The 16,996-nt window shown below is 56.6% G+C and overlaps 1 protein-coding gene across 1 annotated transcript in view; it reads left to right on the top strand.

The window, feature by feature from the left end:
* LOXL3 (lysyl oxidase like 3) overlaps positions 1-16,640 on the top strand; it is a 28,589-nt gene extending 11,949 nt beyond the window's left edge. The window contains exons 3-13 of the mRNA XM_060247244.1: positions 2,196-2,407; positions 8,462-8,684; positions 9,398-9,578; positions 9,939-10,093; positions 11,598-11,774; positions 12,219-12,378; positions 14,876-15,119; positions 15,204-15,319; positions 15,566-15,702; positions 16,069-16,180; positions 16,276-16,640. Of these exons, the coding sequence (XP_060103227.1) occupies positions 2,196-2,407; positions 8,462-8,684; positions 9,398-9,578; positions 9,939-10,093; positions 11,598-11,774; positions 12,219-12,378; positions 14,876-15,119; positions 15,204-15,319; positions 15,566-15,702; positions 16,069-16,180; positions 16,276-16,349 (1,791 nt within the window). The 3' untranslated portion in view covers positions 16,350-16,640. The remainder of the gene's footprint in view (positions 1-2,195; positions 2,408-8,461; positions 8,685-9,397; positions 9,579-9,938; positions 10,094-11,597; positions 11,775-12,218; positions 12,379-14,875; positions 15,120-15,203; positions 15,320-15,565; positions 15,703-16,068; positions 16,181-16,275) is intronic.
* The last annotated feature ends 356 nt before the right edge of the window (positions 16,641-16,996 follow it).

The raw sequence follows: 16,996 nt of genomic DNA, 5'->3' as shown, positions 1-16,996 counted from the left end.
GAGGGCCTTGTCCCTGGAGCCCCAAGCCCTCCCGAAATCCCTCCCAGTAGCTACAACCCCTTTCTGAGTTTTCTCACAAGAGGGCCTCATCCCTGGAGCCCCAAGCCCTTCTGAAATCCCTCGCAATAGCTACAAACCCTTTCTGAGTGGTTTTCTTACAAGAGGGCCTCATCCCCTGTGCCCCAGGCCCTCCCAAAAGTTCTCCCAGTAGCTACATCCCCTTTCTGAGTGGTTTTCTCACAAGAGGGCCTTGTACCCGGAGACCCAAGCCCTCCCGAAATCCCTCCCAGTAACTTCAACCCCTTTCTGAGTGGTTTTCTCACAAGAGGGCCTTGTACCCGGAGCCCGAAGCTCTCCCAAGTCGCAAGTGCGTTTGCAATAAAAAAGGCCAACGCCATGCTGGGAATTATTAGGAAGGGAATTGAAAACAAATCAGCCAGTATCATAATGCCCCTGTATAAATCGATGGTGCGGTCTCATTTGGAGTACTGTGTGCAGTTCTGGTCGCCGCACCTCAAAAAGGATATTATAGCATTGGAGAAAGTTCAGAAAAGGGCAACTAGAATGATTAAAGGGCTGGAACACCTTCCCTATGAAGAAAGGTTGAAACGCTTAGGGCTCTTTAGCTTGGAGAAACGTCGACTGAGGGGTGACATGATAGAGGTTTACAAGATAATGCATGGGATGGAGAAAGTAGAGAAAGAAGTACTTTTCTCCCTTTCTCACAATACGAGAACTCGTGGGCATTCGATGAAATTGCTGAGCAGACAGGTTAAAACGGATAAAAGGAAGTACTTCTTCACCCAAAGGGTGATTAACATGTGGAATTCACTGCCACAGGAGGTGGTGGCGGCCACAAGCATGGCCACCTTCAAGAGGGGGTTAGATAAAAATATGGAGCAGAGGTCCATCAGTGGCTATTAGCCACAGTGTGTATGTGTGTGTGTGTGTGTGTGTGTGTGTGTGTATATATATATATATATTTGGCCGCTTTGTGACACAGAATGTTGGACTGGATGGGCCATTGGCCTGATCTAACATGGCTTCTCTTATGTTCTTATGTCGCTGGAGCCCCAAGCCCTCCCGAAATCCCTCCCAGTAGCTACAGCCCCTTTCTGAGTGGTTTTCTCACAAGAGGGCCTCGTCCCTGGAGCCCCAAGCCCTCCCATAATCCCTCCCAGTAGCTACAACCCCTTTCTGAGTGGTTTTCTCACAAGAGGGCCTCGTCCCTGGAGCCCCAAGCCCTCCCGAAATCCCTCCCAGTATCTCCAACCCCTTTCTGAGTGGTTTTCTCACAAGAGGTCCTCATCCCTGGAGCTCCAAGTCCTCCCGAAAGCCTCCCAGTAGCTACAACCCCTTTCTGAGTGGTTTTCTCACAAGAGGGCCTCATCCCCTGTGCCCCAAGCCCTCCCAAAATCCCTCCCAGTAGGTACAACCTCTTTCTGAGTGGTTTTCTCACAAGAGGGCCTCGTCACCAGAGCCCCAAGCCCTCCCAAAATCCCTCCCAGTAGCTACAACCCCTTTCTGAGTGGTTTTCTCACAAGAGGGCCTCGTCCCTGGAGCCCTAAGTCCTCCCGAAAGCCTCCCAGTAGCTACAACCCCTTTCTGAGTGGTTTTCTCACAAGAGGGCCTCATCCCCTGTGCCCCAAGCCCTCCCAAAATCCCTCCCAGTAGCTACAACCCCTTTCTGAGTGGTTTTCTCACAAGAGGGCCTCGTCCCTGGAGCCCTAAGTCCTCCTGAAAGCCTCCCAGTAGCTACAACCCCTTTCTGAGTGGTTTTCTCCCAAGAGGTCCTTGTCCCCTGTGCCCCAAGCCCTCCCGAAGGGCTCCACATTGCCCAGCTGCCCCACAAATCCCTCCGGATTGCTTGCAGCCTCTGATATGTCCCTTCGCACTCAGGGCCTTGCAAAGAGCACTGGAGGAGAGCCAGGAAGCTTCCAGCCTGCCTTGGACTCCTGGCACACCCTCTTACCAATTTGCCCCACAAAGCCGTGGGTACATGGGGTCTGTGGGGAGGGCGGGGCAGCATTGTGTGGTTGCTGTCCAGTGCAGACTAGAGGCTTGCTCTGGATCTTGCTTCCTGGAGCAGAGAGAATTCCTGCCAGCCTGCTCCCCCCACAACGTGGATTGTGGGTGGCCCCTGCAGGGAGGGCCAAAGTGGCTGCTGGGGGGCTGATACTTGCCCCTCTCCCCAGACAGAGCAGAACCAGGTGGAAGAGCTCCGGCTGCGCCCAGTTGTCTCCCACGCCAAGCGGCCGCTGCCGGTGACAGAGGGCATCGTGGAAGTCCGCTACAAAAACAGCTGGGCCCAGATTTGTGACGAGAGCTGGAGCAGCCAGAACAGCCGGGTCGTCTGTGGCATGCTGGGCTTCCCTGCTGAGAAGAAAGTCAACCGGAATTTCTACCGGTGAGTCCTGGCCTGCTGGGTCAGCCTCGGGGTGGGGGTGGGGAGGGGAGGGCCCTGTCGGAGCTCAGGCCCTTCTGCCATCCAGCAGCCGCTGCACCAGCCCAGCCTCAGGAGCTGCTGCTTCTCCCTTTGGGCCGACTTCTCTGTCGCTGCGAAGGCATTTCTGCAGCAGGGCAAAGGGGGCCCTGGAGGGGAGGGCCTGTTCAGAGCATGCCGCTCCCTGCACACATCTGGCCCACAGGGCGGGAGGCCCAGCCTGTAGGGCAGGGAGAGCTGACTGGTCTGGGGGCTCCTGGCCTTTCCCTCCCCACTAAGAGGCGGCTGCTGCTGCCGCTGCCTTTGCCTCCCCAGCAGGCGGTTCAGGCGAGTGGCCAAGGCGGCCAAGGGCCCGAGGAAGGCAGGCCTCGGTGGCAGGAGGTAACGGGCCCTGCGGGGTCGTGCAGCCCCGAGGCTTCCCTGCGGGATGGGACCCGGCTACGCAGCGGGTGGCAGGCCCATCCCGGCTGGATTGAGTGGCTGGGAATCCGGCCGTGAGCGGGGGGGTGGGGATGAACCTCTCTCCCAAGCAGAAGGACCCCCTGCACTGGCTGGCTTTCTGGCTCCCTTTGGGCTTGGAGGGCACGAGGTTCATCCCGGAAGTCTGGGGCACCCTGACCTGCTTGGGATCGTTCCGGGGGGCGCCTGCTGGCCTCTCAGCCCTCCCAATCCCAGCGCCCAGCTGCGGGGAGGGGGAGACCTTTCTCCCTTCCGGTGCCCTCCTGCCCTGGGGGAGGAGGAGGGGCCAAGGCCTGCAGGTTTCTGGAAAGGGGGGGTCTGTTTCGAGGGGCTCTTTTTCCTGCCCACCCTTGGCCTTGCTGAGGGGCCAGCAGGAGGGAGGGGCTGCTTGTCTGAGGCCAGCAGGCTCTCCTTAGCCTTGCTCCCCTGCGGGGGGGGGGGGGGGAGGGGAGGGGGCTGCTTCTGCACAGGCAGGCAGCAGGGAGGAGGAGGAGGAGGAGGAAGAGGCCAGGCCATAGAGCAGGGGCCAGGGCAGCAGGCAAAGCTCTCCCCAGGCAGCTCAAAGGTCGAGCAAGGAAGGAAGAGCAAGCAGGGGAGGGGAGGGGGCAGTGGCAGGGCCTTGCTTGCCCTCCTTTCCTGGCCTTCCAGGACTGTGGCACGGAGAGGGGCAGAGGGTAGCCACGAGGAGGACTGGAGAGACATGAATGGGAGTCTGGAAAGAGCCTGGGGACAAAGCTCCCCCTGTGTGCCCAGCCTTTCCAGGGGATGACTCACCAGCAGGCCCCTCCTCCTCCTCCTCACTGGCTGCACTGGCTGTGGAGACGGGCCTGGCCTTGGCCCGCCAGGAAGAGGGGGAGGTGGGGGGGGGGGCTTTGTGGCCTCTTTTCCTGCTGAGGAAAGGCATTTGTGTGGGGGGGTGGAGTTATGGTTTGCACTTCCTCGCACACACGTGGCTCAGGCGTGAGGGCTTCCTCGCCTCTGGAGCAGTCAGAGGGGTTTTCTAGACATGGTGAAATCATAGAGCAGGTGGTGCCAGAGGGGAAAAAGGAAGTCCTTTCTGTGCTTCCCCATGAGAGCTGGGCACAGCCACCAACTGGCCTAGGCAGCTTGCACACTCCGAGGGAGCCCAGTTCGCGGAGGCAGAGAGGAGGCCGTCAGGGGTAACACAGGCCCCCTCGGGCTTTCCACCCACTAGTAGCTGCAAGGTCCCCTCTGCAAGCACCAGTCATTTTCGACTCTGGGGTGATGCTGCTTTCACAACGTTTTCACGGCAGACTTTTTACGGGGTGGTTGCCATTGCCTTCCCCAGTCATCTACGCTTTCCCCCAGCAAGCTGGGGACTCCTTTGACCGACCTCGGAAGGATGGAAGGCTGAGTCAACCTGAGCCGGCTACCTGAACCCAGCTTCCGCCGGGATCGAACTCAGGTCATGAGCAGAGCTTAGGACTGCAGTTTTACCACTGCGCCACGGGTAGCTGCAAGGCTGCCCACAAAAATGACAGCCAACACTAAAAGCCAAGGCTTGGGGGCTAGGATGGGTTTGAATGGCCCCTGTGCCTCTCTGGGGGCTTCTGGGCTGGACAGGGGCTGATGAAATCATAAAATCACAGAGTTGAAGGGCCCCCCAGCGTCATCTGGTCCAAGCCCCCTGAACAGGGCTGCCAGGAAGCATCTGGGAACTTTGGGGGTGGAGCCAGGAGCAAGGTTCTGACAGGCATATTTGAACTCCAAAGGGAGGTCTTGCCGTTACATTACATTCCCTCCATTTTGGGGCTCATAGGAGAGCCAGTTTGGTGTAATGGTTAAGTGTGCGGACTCTTATCTGGAAGAACCAGGTTTGATTCCCCACTCCTCCACTTGCACCTGCTGGAATGGCCTTGGGTCAGCCATAGCTCTGGCAGAGGTTGTCCTTGAAAGGGCAGCTGCTGTGAGAGCCCTCTCCAGCCCCACCCACCTCACAGGGTGTCTGTTGTGGGGGAGGAAGGGAAAGGAGATTGTGAGCCGCTCTGAGACTCTTCGGAGTGGAGGGCGGGATAGAAATCCAATATCTTCTTCTTCTTCTTCTTCTTCATAGAACTTGACCCTCTAGTCCAATCCTTTTGAAACTTGGTGGGTGGTTTGAGGAGAGGCATAGGATGCTATGTTGCATATTTGCTGCATCTACCTCAAACAACAGCCCCCCCAGAGCCCCAGATATCCATGGATCAATTCTCCATTATATCCTATGGGAATTGGTCTCCATAGAGAATAATGGAGTGCCCAGCAAACATTTCCCTCCCCCCTTCCCCACTTCCTTGTGTGTAAAACAATTTTATTAATTTGCAATATATTGTTATAATATTCTTAAAGAAATAAAATAATCAATACAAATTTATACCAGTACATTACACTTCCCCCCCTCCTCCTCTCCCCCCTTTTTATGACCCCCGCCGGTGTTTACTTAAATTGGTAAAAATGCAAGACAATTTTATCAAACCAAGAATCTCCATATTAAAGCCTTATCCCAATAAAAAAGAAAAAAGAAGAATGAGTATAAGAGAAGTCAAACCCTATATGTCCATCTTCATTCTTATCCTTTCACCTTTATCAAAAAAACAAAACAAAAGGAAATTATTTCTTAATAGGATTTAGTCCATTATTCCACAAAGCTTCAGTTATTGTCAAAAATCACGAAATGCCCCTTTACCTTCCAATATTTCCACCTTCTGATGACCCTGAAGTGGGGGGAGGGCCTCCAAACTGGGGGATCCCCTGCCCCCACCTGGAGATTGGTAACCTTACCCCTGCACAATACAGAAAATTCACAAATACCTGATCTAAGCTCACAGGATCAGCAATGCTGTCAGATGCCCATATAACCACCTCCCAAGGAGGAACCCTGTTCCACTGAGGAACCGCTCTAACTGTCAGGAAGTTCTTCCTAATGTTGAGCCAGAAAATCTTCTGATCTAACTTCAACCCACTGGTTGTGGACCAACCTTCTGGGGCCACAGAAAACAATTCCACCCCATCCTCTAGATGACAGTCCTTCCAGTAGTTGAAAATGGTGATCATATCACCTCTCAGCAGCCTCCTCTCCAGGTTGTTGACTCATGTTCAGCATATGGTCCACTAAGACCCATAGATCCTTTTTGCACACACTACTGCCCAGACAAGTCTCCCCCAAGCTATAAATATGCATTGGATTTTTTGTACCTAAATGAACTTTACATTTATTCCTGTTAAAATTCATTTTATTGGTTTTAGCCCAGTATTCCAACCTGTCAAGATCATCCTGTATCCTGTTTCTGTCTTCTTTTGTACTTGTAACACCTCCCAATTTAGTATCTGTAGATTTAAAAACATTCCATCTATGCCTTCATCCAAATCATTTATGAAGATGTTGAACAAAAGAGGTCCCAGGACAGATCCTTGAGGCACTCCACTTGCCACTCCTCTCCAAGAGGATGAGGAACCATTCACAAGCACTCTTTGGGTGCGATCTGTCAACCAGTTACAGATCCACCGAACAATAACAGGATCCAAACCACATTTTACCAACTTGTCAACAAGGATAGTATGTATCAAAAGCCTTACTGAAATCAAGTTAGTAACTTTCTCCAAAAAAGAGATAAGGCTAGTCTGACATGACTTGTTCTTGAGAAACCCATGCTGGCTCTTAGAAATCACATTCATTCTTCCTAAATGTTCCAGGACCGACTGTTTGATGATTTGTTCTAAACCTTTTCCAGATATAGATGTCAAGCTGATAAGTTGGTAGTTACCCGGATCCTCCTTTTCCCCCTTTTTGAAGATGGGGACAGCATTTGCCCACCTCCAATCTTCCAGCCCCTCACCTGTTCTCCAAGAATTCTCAAAATAATGGCCAGAGGCTCATAAATTACATCCACAAGTTCTTTTAGCCCAGTTCATCTGGCCCTGAGGACTTAGCTTCATTTAAAGAAACTCGGTGTTTATGTATTACCTCTATGCTGATACTAGGTTGCAATTCCCGACCCTGATTATATGTTCTGTTTTTATTATTATATATTATTATTTATTAAATTTATAAATTGCTTCATCCTGGCTGTTGCCGAGCTCTAGGCGATGTACATGTTGAGCACCATTTCCCTCAAAAGAGAAGACTGAGGAAAAGTAGGTCTTGAGCAGTTCCGCCCTCTTCATCACCTGCTACAATTTTACTTTCCTGTCCCTGCAAGGGGCCGACCATGTCCTTGCTCTTGTTTTTACTTTGAACACAAAGAAAGAACCCTTTTCTGTTGTTTTTAGCATCTTTGGCCAGCCTAAGTTCACCCTGACCTTTAGCTTTCCTAACTCTTTCTCTACAAGCACTGGTGATTTGTTTGTATCCCTCCTTGGCGATAAGGCCTTCTTTCCGTTCCCTGAAGGAGTCTTTTTCCATTCTTAAGTCTTTAGATGCAGCAGCTGGGCCAAGGACTGGCATCAGGGTTCAGGGCACCACCCTCACGTAGAGCTTGCATTGGCACAGCTGGCACTGCCAAGACCAACTCCCTGTTGTGCTCATCAGGTGGCTGAAAGGACTGCCCCCCCCCCAGGACAGCCCGTGTGGCCCTGACATGCCTTGCGGCTCTGGCCGAGGCCCTTTGGGGAATGTTGTTGTTCTTGACAATTGCCGTGATGGTCAGATCTGGCTCAGGTGCACAGGCCGCCCCCCCCCCCCCCCCCGGGCCTTTTCTGATGCAGAGGCAGCATCTGCTTGCCTAGCCTGGAGGGTCCTGCGGGGGCGGGAGGGGGGTTACCCCAGGGCCAGGCCTTCTTGAGACAGAAGCAGGGGGAACAGCTCAGTGAGGCCAGAGCCACGGAGAGGCTCCCTGCAAGCCCAGAGCCCCTGCTGTGGAAGACCCAGAGCTGGCCTCCACCCGCCCTCCTCAGAGCCCCCGGGGGGGGGGGGGTTGGCTGTGCTGGAAACAGCAGGCCGTGGGGGGGGGAGGGTGAAGGGGGGGTCTGGGTCTAATCCAAGCAGGGGGTGTTCCTGCTCCCCTGCCCAGGTGAAGGCAGCTAAAGGGAGGCCTTTGGGACCACGGGGGGGGGGGGGGGTTGCAGAGCTTGCTTCAGACCTGCTGCAGGGGGGGGCTCTGGGGGGTGGGCCTGGCCATCGGCGGGCCCCTTCACTGTTCTCTTCTGTTTTCCAGGGCTCCTCGGCCCAAGCAGAGACGCAGGGAGGCCTTTAGGGGCCCCAAGAGGTAATGCGGGCACCCCCCCCCCAGCCTGGAGGATCCAGAGGCCGCTGCGTTCATTCAAGGGCAGCTGGGAGCTCTTCTGTGAGGGAGGAGAGGCAGCTTTTGCGGGGGGGGGGGGGGCAGCACAGCACCGGACTCTGTTAGGGCTCACAAGGCTGGGGCTGAGATGTTCTCTGGGCTGAGAGGAGCACTCTCCCCCTTCCGCCCCGGAAATGCCTCCCTTTCGCCATGACAGTGATATTGGGGGGGGGGGGGGCAGTGAGAATGGCCCCCTCAGCCCAAAGAGCAGCTCAGAGGCAGTGTCCCCTTCTGCTGCACCCCTCGCCTCCCCCTGGCACTGACCGCCCCCCCCTTGCAGGCTCTCCACGCAGCGACACCCCCCCAGCTACCGGCTGCACTCGGTCTCCTGCCTGGGGAACGAGGTCCACCTCTCTCTCTGCTCCTTCGAGTTCTACCGCAGCAACGCCACCGGGGTGTGCAAGGGCGGGATGCCGGCAGTGGTGGGCTGCGTCCCCGGGCCCCTCTTTATGGCAAGTGGCGGCCAGAAGAAGAAGCGGCAGCAGAAGCAGCAGCCTGGGCAGGTGAGGAGATGGCAAAAGCCAGCATCTTAAACAAAAGGGATGACTATACATATCCATAAGAACTATCTGTAAAACGTTATAAAAGTATTATAACATTATAAAAATTGGGGAAAAACCCAGAAATGGCTGTTAAAACAAGCATACTCCAGCATTTTAGGCTACTAGTGATTTTCCCGTCCTAAAGCCAAACCAACCAAATGTAGCTATTTTAAGAGTAACTGCAGGATATTTGCCCTCCAGGAGTTCTTTTAGTTGGCATATTTTTGACGGCAGGAGGGATTCCCCGTGCTTCCTGTGCCCCTTGCAGTCATGAAAGCCGTGAACTAGTGACTCTCTGCCGTCATGACAGCAAGGGCATCTACGAGCTTCATAGGGGATTTTCCTGCAGCTGCCCTCTAATTGCAGAAGGGAGGCCGTCCCACCTCAAAAGGGAGAATATTCTGCTGCATTCAGGGCTTTCTAGGGGAAACAGATATAGCATGGGAGAAAACCTATGAAACAGCGCTATAAAGGTGCACCATTTTTGTGAGTTAGTTAAGTCCGTTTGTCTGGCACTATCTAATATCCTGTGAGCCACCATCACTCTTGCCTTATCGTATGGCAGGTTGCTAAGCTATTGACTTGAGAGGCCACACGAGGGAAGCCTTCCCAGGGCAGGTGGGGGGCTGCAGGCTGTCTCTCGCCCGCTCTGAGCTGCCTGGCATTCCCCACAGATGCGCCTCCGGCTGAAGGGCGGGGCCAGGGCCGGCGAAGGGCGGGTGGAGGTGCTCCGGCACAGCGAATGGGGCACCATCTGTGACGACCGCTGGAACCTGGTGTCGGCCAGCGTAGTTTGCCGGGAGCTGGGCTTTGGCAGTGCCAAGGAGGCCCTGACAGGGGCACGCATGGGCCAAGGTGAGTCTGGATGGCACCCACCAGCCCCACCCTCCATCTGGGCTCAGCCAGGAGCTCTTTAGGCTCCCCTGTGGATGGGGTCCCACCCCCAGGTTATAAAAGAGGGCCGCTGCATTTCGCTCCTGGGGGGGCCCTGGTGGCTCAGGGGTGGCAGCCCTTCGGCTGGGTCTGCAGGAAGTCCTACACTCAGGCAGGCAGGAGGGGACGTGGGAGGCCTTTCCCTGCCTGCGGAGTCAGGGCTGACCCAGATGGAGCCCCGCTCTGGTTCCCTGCAGGGCAGCTCCTATGGGTGGGGCTTGGCAGCTGGGCAGGTGTGATGGAGCCCGAGGGCATGAATGAGCTCCTTCTCCTCTCTGGCAGGAATGGGCCCCATCCACATGAACGAGGTGCGCTGCACAGGCTCCGAGAAGTCACTGTGGAGCTGCCCACACAAGAACCTCACCCAGGAGGGCTGCAAGCACTCGGAGGATGCCGGCGTCCGCTGCAACGTCCCCTACATGGGCTACGAGACCACGGTTAGCCGGGCCGCCCCCAGCTCTGGCCAGGAGCCCGACCTGCCCCCGCCCCCTCTGGCCTGCTGCGGCCCTCTAAGCCAGGGACTTGCCACCCTCAAGGGAGCCCAGCACCCAGGCAGGCAGGCAGAAGCCCTAGCTAGGGGAGGGGGCCCCTGCAGACCTCTCGCTACCACCTCCCCCTTCCCGCAAGAGATCACCCTGCCCCCTGTGCACAGAGCGGGGAAGGGGGGGCCTGCTGCCCAAAGGCAGGAGAGGAGGCAGAAAGGCCCCCCCCAACAAAGCGTCACTGCTTCTGCCCCCCCCCTTCTGCTCACTCTCCAGGCAAGGCCAAAAGCAGGTGGGCGGGGAGTAGGCCCAGAGTGCTTGTGGGAGAAGACAGCTTCCAGGGCCCTTTGGAGCATGTGGCTCCCACACTGGCCGGCTAAAACCTCCAGGCAGGCCTGGCCCTTGGGAGGAACTGGGTTGGGATCGGCTGCGGGGAGGGGTTTGTTGCCCTTGCTCCATGCGGGGGAGAGGGGAGTGGGCTTCCCAGCTTCGGGCCCCCAACAGCACCACCCCAGTCCTACCGGATCTTCACACAGTCCAAACTGTCTCTCTGCTTCCGCAGCTCTCATTTAGAAGGCAAAACCTCTCTGGCCTCTTTTGTTGTGCTGCTATAAATGGAAAGCCACATCTCTGCAACAGAATGGGCTAGAGACTTGCTTTTTGAAAACCGAGAGCTGGGAATTCAGAGAACGGGATTTGCAGAGCGTTCTGGTAAAATAGCACAGCAGATGGGGGGGGGGGGACTGCTGTGGGGCTGGGAGCTCCCAGGTGCATCTGGAACCACTCAGCTCTCGTCTTCTCTCTGCAGGGCTCCAAGGGCCATGGGGGCACCTGTGTTCCAGAGCCCCATTTGGCTCCCATCTGTGGCATGGGCGGGGGGGGGGGGTGGCTTCAGCCTGTGCCATTTTCTCAGGCTACAATGCCCGGGGGGGGGGGGCGGGAAGCTCATTGGCTCAGGGCCCTTTGACCCAGCTGGTGTCAGATCTTGTTGCCCTTGGATTGGCAAAGGCCCTGATTGGCACAGACAAGAGGGCTGAGGAAGTGGGGGGCAGAGAGCTTCAATTCTTGCTTAAGGCTTCTTCAGATCACCGCTCAGGGCATCAGGTTTGCACGGGGGGGGGGGGCAGATCCTCTCTGTCCCCTCCCCCCTGCTCTTGCCTCCCCCCTAGCGCCTCCTGCCTCAGCTGTCGGAGGGAGGGAGAGAGAGCGGTCCAAGCACAGGCAGGTGCTTGAAATACTCTCGGGGGTCAAGATCTGCCCCCAACGTAGTCCCCCCGTGTGCCCCCCCAGCTAGGAAGAACTCGGGGCCTTTGTTGAGCAAAGGGTGGAGGGCTCAGTCCAGAGACAGGGGGGGGGGAGGTATAGCAACTGACCACACCAGGAGGAATGGCGGGGGGGGGGGGAGTCGTCCAAGGGAGCCAGAGCTGCAGAGCCCTTGACTCTCCCCCTCTCTCCACAGATCCGCCTGAGCGGGGGCCGCAGCCGCTTTGAGGGGCGGGTGGAGGTGGCGCTGGGGGCTGGGAGCAGCAGCAGCCCCTCCCAGTGGGGCCTGGTTTGTGGCGAGGGCTGGGGGGCTCTGGAGGCCCTGGTGGTGTGCCGGCAGCTGGGCCTGGGGTTTGCCAGCCAAGGCTTGCAAGTAGGTACCCGCTCTCGGCCCCCTGGCTGGCTTCTCTCGCTCCTGGCTGGACGGCTTGCATCTCCTCCCCCCCCGTTCCCCCCCCCGCCCCGCTGCTGAGCTTGGAGCTTTCCCTGGGGCTGAAGGGGGCATGGCAGCCAGGCCTTTCCATGGGGTGGGGGGCAGGCAGCACGCTCATTCCCTGCAGGGCTTCCCCACAGATCCGGCTGGTCGGTGGCCGCACGGCCTTTGAGGGGCGCATAGAGGTGAAGCACGCCGGGAGGTGGGGCACAGTTTGCAGCACGGGCTGGAGCACCAGGGAGGCCATGGTGGCATGTCGCCAGCTCGGCCTGGGCTACGCCATGCATGCCGTGACGGTAGGTGGATGGCTGGGGGGTGCGGCTGGGGCAGGGTGAGGGGCTGGGAGGGGTCCGGCCCACTCAGGCTGCCTGGTGTCTCTCCAAGGAAACGTGGTACTGGGACGCCAGCAACGTGACAGAGATGGTGCTGAGTGGCGTGAAGTGCACGGGGCAAGAGATGACGCTGGGGCACTGCCCGCACCACGACACCCTTAACTGCCAGAAGAGAGGGGCCCGCTTCGCTGCAGGGGTCATCTGTTCTGAGAGTGAGTCCAGGGAGGGGGAGGGCAGGCAGGGGCAGTCCTACACTTCTCTCGCGTCTCTGCCCTGGATGTTCCCCAGGGCTCCGGGTGCCCCCTCTCTTAGGGGTTGGATGGGGGCAGAGCTGAATTTTGGGTGCCCCCCCTGCCAGGTCTCTGCCTCATCCCTCTCCCCTACTCTGCCCCCCCCAGGGCCTCCCAAGCCAAAAACCAAAAACAATAAGTCAACGGGTCCGGATGACATACATCCGAGAGTTCTGAAAGAACTCAAAGTTGAACTTGTGGATCTTCTAACAAAAATCTGTAATCTTTCATTGAAATCTGCCTCAGTTCCTGAGGACTGGAAGGTAGCAAATGTCACCCCCATCTTTAAAAAGGGTTCCAGAGGAGATCTGGGAAATTACAGGCCAGTCAGTCTGACTTCAATACCGGGAAAGTTGGTAGAAAGCATTATCAAGAACAGAATGAGTAGGCACATTGATGAACACGGGTTAGTGAGGAAGACTCAGCATGGGTTCTGTAAGGGAAGATCTTGCCTCACTAACCTGTTACATTTCTTTGAGGGGGTGAACAAACATGTGGACAAAGGAGACCCGATAGATGTTGTTTACCTTGACTTCCAGAAAGCTTTTGGTAAAGTTCCTCATCAAAGGCTCCTTAGAAAGCTTGAGAGTCATGGAGTAAAAGGACAGGTCCTCTTGTGGATCAAAAACTGGCTGAGTAATAGGAAGCAGAGAGTGAGTATAAATGGGCAGTCTTCACAGTGGAGAACGGTAAGCAGTGGGGTGCCGCAGGGCTCCGTACTGGGTCCCATGCTCTTTAACTTGTTCATAAATGATTTAGAGTTGGGAGTGAGCAGTGAAGTGGCCAAGTTTGCGGATGACACTAAATTGTTCAGGGTGGTAAGAACCAGAGAGGATTGTGAGGAACTCCAAAGGGATCTGTTGAGGCTGGGTGAGTGGGCATCAACGTGGCAGATGCGGTTCAATGTGGCCAAGTGCAAAGTAATGCACATTGGGGCCAAGAATCCCAGCTACAAATACAAGTTGATGGGGTGTGAACTGGCAGAGACTGACCAAGAGAGAGATCTTGGGGTCGTGGTAGATAACTCACTGAAAATGTCAAGACAGTGTGTGTTTGCAATAAAAAAGGCCAGCGCCATGCTGGGGATTATTAGGAAAGGAATTGAAAACAAATCAGCCAGTATCATAATGCCCCTGTATAAATCGATGATGCAGTCTCATTTGGAGTACTGTGTGCATTTCTGGTCGCCTCACCTCAAAAAGGATATTATAGCATTGGAGAAAGTCCAGAAAAGGGCAACTAGAAAGATTAAAGGGCTGGAACACTTTCCCTATGAAGAAAGGTTGAAACGCTTGGGACTCTTTAGCTTGGAGAAACGTCGACTGCGGGGTGACATGATAGAGGTTTATAAGATAATGCATGGGATGGAGAAAGTAGAGAAAGAAGTACTTTTCTCCCTTTCTCACAATACAAGAACTCGTGGGCATTCGATGAAATTGCTGAGCAGACAGGTTAAAACGGATAAAAGGAAGTACTTCTTCACCCAAAGGGTGATTAACATGTGGAATTCACTGCCACAGGAGGTGGCGGCGGCCACAAGCATAGCCACCTTCAAGAGGGGTTTAGATAAAAATATGGAGCAGAGGTCCATCACTGGCTATTAGCCACAGTGTATGTGTGTATATAAAATTTTGGCCACAGTGTGACACAGAGTGCTGGACTGGATGGGCCACTGGCCTGATCCAACAGGGCTTCTCTTATGTTCTTATGTGACACAGAGTGTTGGACTGGATGGGCCATTGGCCTGATCCAACAGGGCTTCTCTTATGTTCTTCTGTGACACAGAGTGTTGGACTGGAGGGGCCACTGGCCTGATCCAACAGGGCTTCTCTTATGTTCTTATGTGACACAGAGTGTTGGACTGGATGGGCCACTGGCATGATCCAACAGGGCTTCTCTTATGTTCTTATGTGACACAGAGTGTTGGACTGGATGGGCCATTGGCCTGATCCAACAGGGCTTCTCTTATGTTCTTCTGTGACACAGAGTGTTGGACTGGAGGGGCCACTGGCCTGATCCAACAGGGCTTCTCTTATGTTCTTATGTGACACAGAGTGTTGGACTGGATGGGCCATTGGCCTGATCCAACAGGGCTTCTCTTATGTTCTTATGTGACACAGAGTGTTGGACTGGATGGGCCACTGGCCTGATCCAACAGGGCTTCTCTTATGTTCTTATGTGACACAGAGTGTTGGACTGGATGGGCCACTGGCCTGATCCAACAGGGCTTCTCTTATGTTCTTATGTGACACAGAGTGCTGGACTGGATGGGCACTGGCCTGATCCAACAGGGCTTCTCTTATGTTCTTATGTGACACAGAGTGTTGGACTGGAGGGGCCATTGGCCTGATCCCACAGGGCTTCTCTTCTGTTCTTAAGCCCCCCGCTAGCTCTCTCGCGCCCCTTTCTCTTCCTGCAGCTGCCTCAGACTTGCTGCTCCACGCCCCGTTGGTGCAAGAGACGGCCTACATTGAGGACCGCCCTCTGCACATGCTCTACTGTGCGGCAGAGGAAAACTGCTTGTCGAGCAGCGCCCGTAATGCCAACTGGCCCTATGGGCACCGGCGCCTCCTGCGTTTCTCCTCTCAAATCCACAACAACGGCCGGGCAGACTTCCGCCCCAAGGCTGGGCGCCACTCTTGGGTGTGGCACGAATGCCACGGGTAAGGAGCAGTGGTGGCCAGAAGGGTCTCCCTGGGGCTCCCTCCCTGCTGGCTCTCACCTTCTCTTTGTGCCCCCCCCCCCAGGCACTACCACAGCATGGACATTTTCACCCACTATGACCTCCTCACCCCCAATGGCACCAAGGTGGCCGAGGGGCACAAGGCCAGCTTCTGCTTGGAAGACACGGAGTGCCAGGAGGGTGAGTGGGGCAGGAAGAGCTTGCTGGCAGGGGCAGGGTTCAGAGAGCTTCACGGCCTTTCTTGAGTCCTTGCAGACCAGCCGCGTCAGGGGCGGGCACACGGGCATGACTGTGAAGCCACAGTGCCCTCTGCCTGTGCCCTGGCCTTCCTCCAGTCTCCTTGACTGGGCAGGGAGGAGGAGGGAAGCCAAAGGCAGCACCGGATGCCCGTCCCCCCCCCTCCCTTGCGCTCCTTTCCTCTGGCAGATGTGGGCAAGCGGTACGAGTGTGCCAACTTTGGAGAGCAGGGCATCACTGTGGGCTGCTGGGACCTCTATCGACACGACATCGACTGCCAGTGGATCGACATCACAGACGTCCGGCCCGGGAACTACATTCTGCAGGTGAGCCACGGCAGAGCCTAGCACAGGCCCTTGCGGAGACCTTGCTTTCTCCATCCCCAGCAGGGGGGCTTGGAGTCTTCAAGGGGCTGCTCTGGCTTTGCCCTGGCAGGGAGGGCGGGCGAGGCCACCTCTGGGCCCGGAGAGCGGCCAGATCCTCCCTGCTGGGGGAGAGGAGCAGCCTGTTGCCCACAGAGCCCTTCCCCCACCTTCTTTCTGGTGACAGCGGGGGGGGGGGGGGGCAGGCTGAGGAACGCCTTTCCCGTCTGCTGCCAGCCTAGCCCAGGGCCTGGAGCTCTTCTGCGCGCAAGAGGCGGGGGCTTTGCTTGGTGGGCCTCGGGGCCCCTCTGACCGAGGGCTCCCTCTCAGGTGGTGATCAACCCCCGCTACGAGGTGGCCGAGAGCGACTTCACCAACAACGCCATGAAGTGCAACTGCAAATATGACGGGCACCGCATCTGGGTCCACAGCTGCCACATAGGTTTGGAGCAGGCGGGGGGGGGAGGGGGAGGGGGGGAGGGGAGGGGAGGCCCTGCTGCTGGGGAGGGCTCAGTCCCCCCTCCATCCCTCTTGCAGGAGACGCTCTCAGCGAGGAGGCGAGCAGGCGCTTTGAACAGTATCCCGGACAGCTGAACAACCAAGTTGTGTAGCCACACCTTCCGCTCGCCCCTGCGCCAGCTGCACCCAGTGGGGCGGGGAGGATGGCGCTCTGGCCCAGCTCCCTGCTGCCCACTCGCCAGCAGCGGATCCAGCACAGCCCCAGAGGAGGAGGAGCAGCAGCACAGCACGGGGGCCAGGCAGCCACTCCATAAGCAGGCTGGCACTCGACTGCAAGGGCCCAGCTCTGGAGCCCCTGCCTGGCACCCTCCTGCCCCCCCAGGAGTGGGGTGGCCCCTCCCGGCCAGGACTGTCTCCCATATAAAGTGTTGGGTTTGCCCCCACCTTGTCTCCTGCTGCCTGGTTCTTCTGGAGGGAGGGGAGGCTGGACGGAGCCTCTGACCCCAGTGGCCTCTGCGGCCCTGCTGGCACTGGGGAAAGAGCAGAGGCGGTGGCCGGCAGCAAGGCAGTGAGGAGAGGGCAGGAGACCCCCCCCCCCCAAGAGGACAGAGGGGGAAGGAAGAAACCCTTTGCCACCAGCTCTGTAAACATGGAAACTTCAGCCCAGGGGCTCAAGACAACAGAGGGACAGATACAAAAAAGGTCTTACAATTATCTGCCGGGGGAGGGGGGAACCCAATTCTTCCCTTTCCTTTTGGGCACCACATTTGAAGAAGGATGTAGACAAGCTGGAAGGGGT

Source organism: Heteronotia binoei, chromosome 9 (genome assembly GCF_032191835.1).
Source record: "Heteronotia binoei isolate CCM8104 ecotype False Entrance Well chromosome 9, APGP_CSIRO_Hbin_v1, whole genome shotgun sequence".
NCBI lineage: Eukaryota > Metazoa > Chordata > Lepidosauria > Squamata > Gekkonidae > Heteronotia > Heteronotia binoei.
The sequence above is the reverse complement of the archived record's forward strand: the minus strand, read 5'-3'. Positions and strand labels throughout refer to the sequence as shown.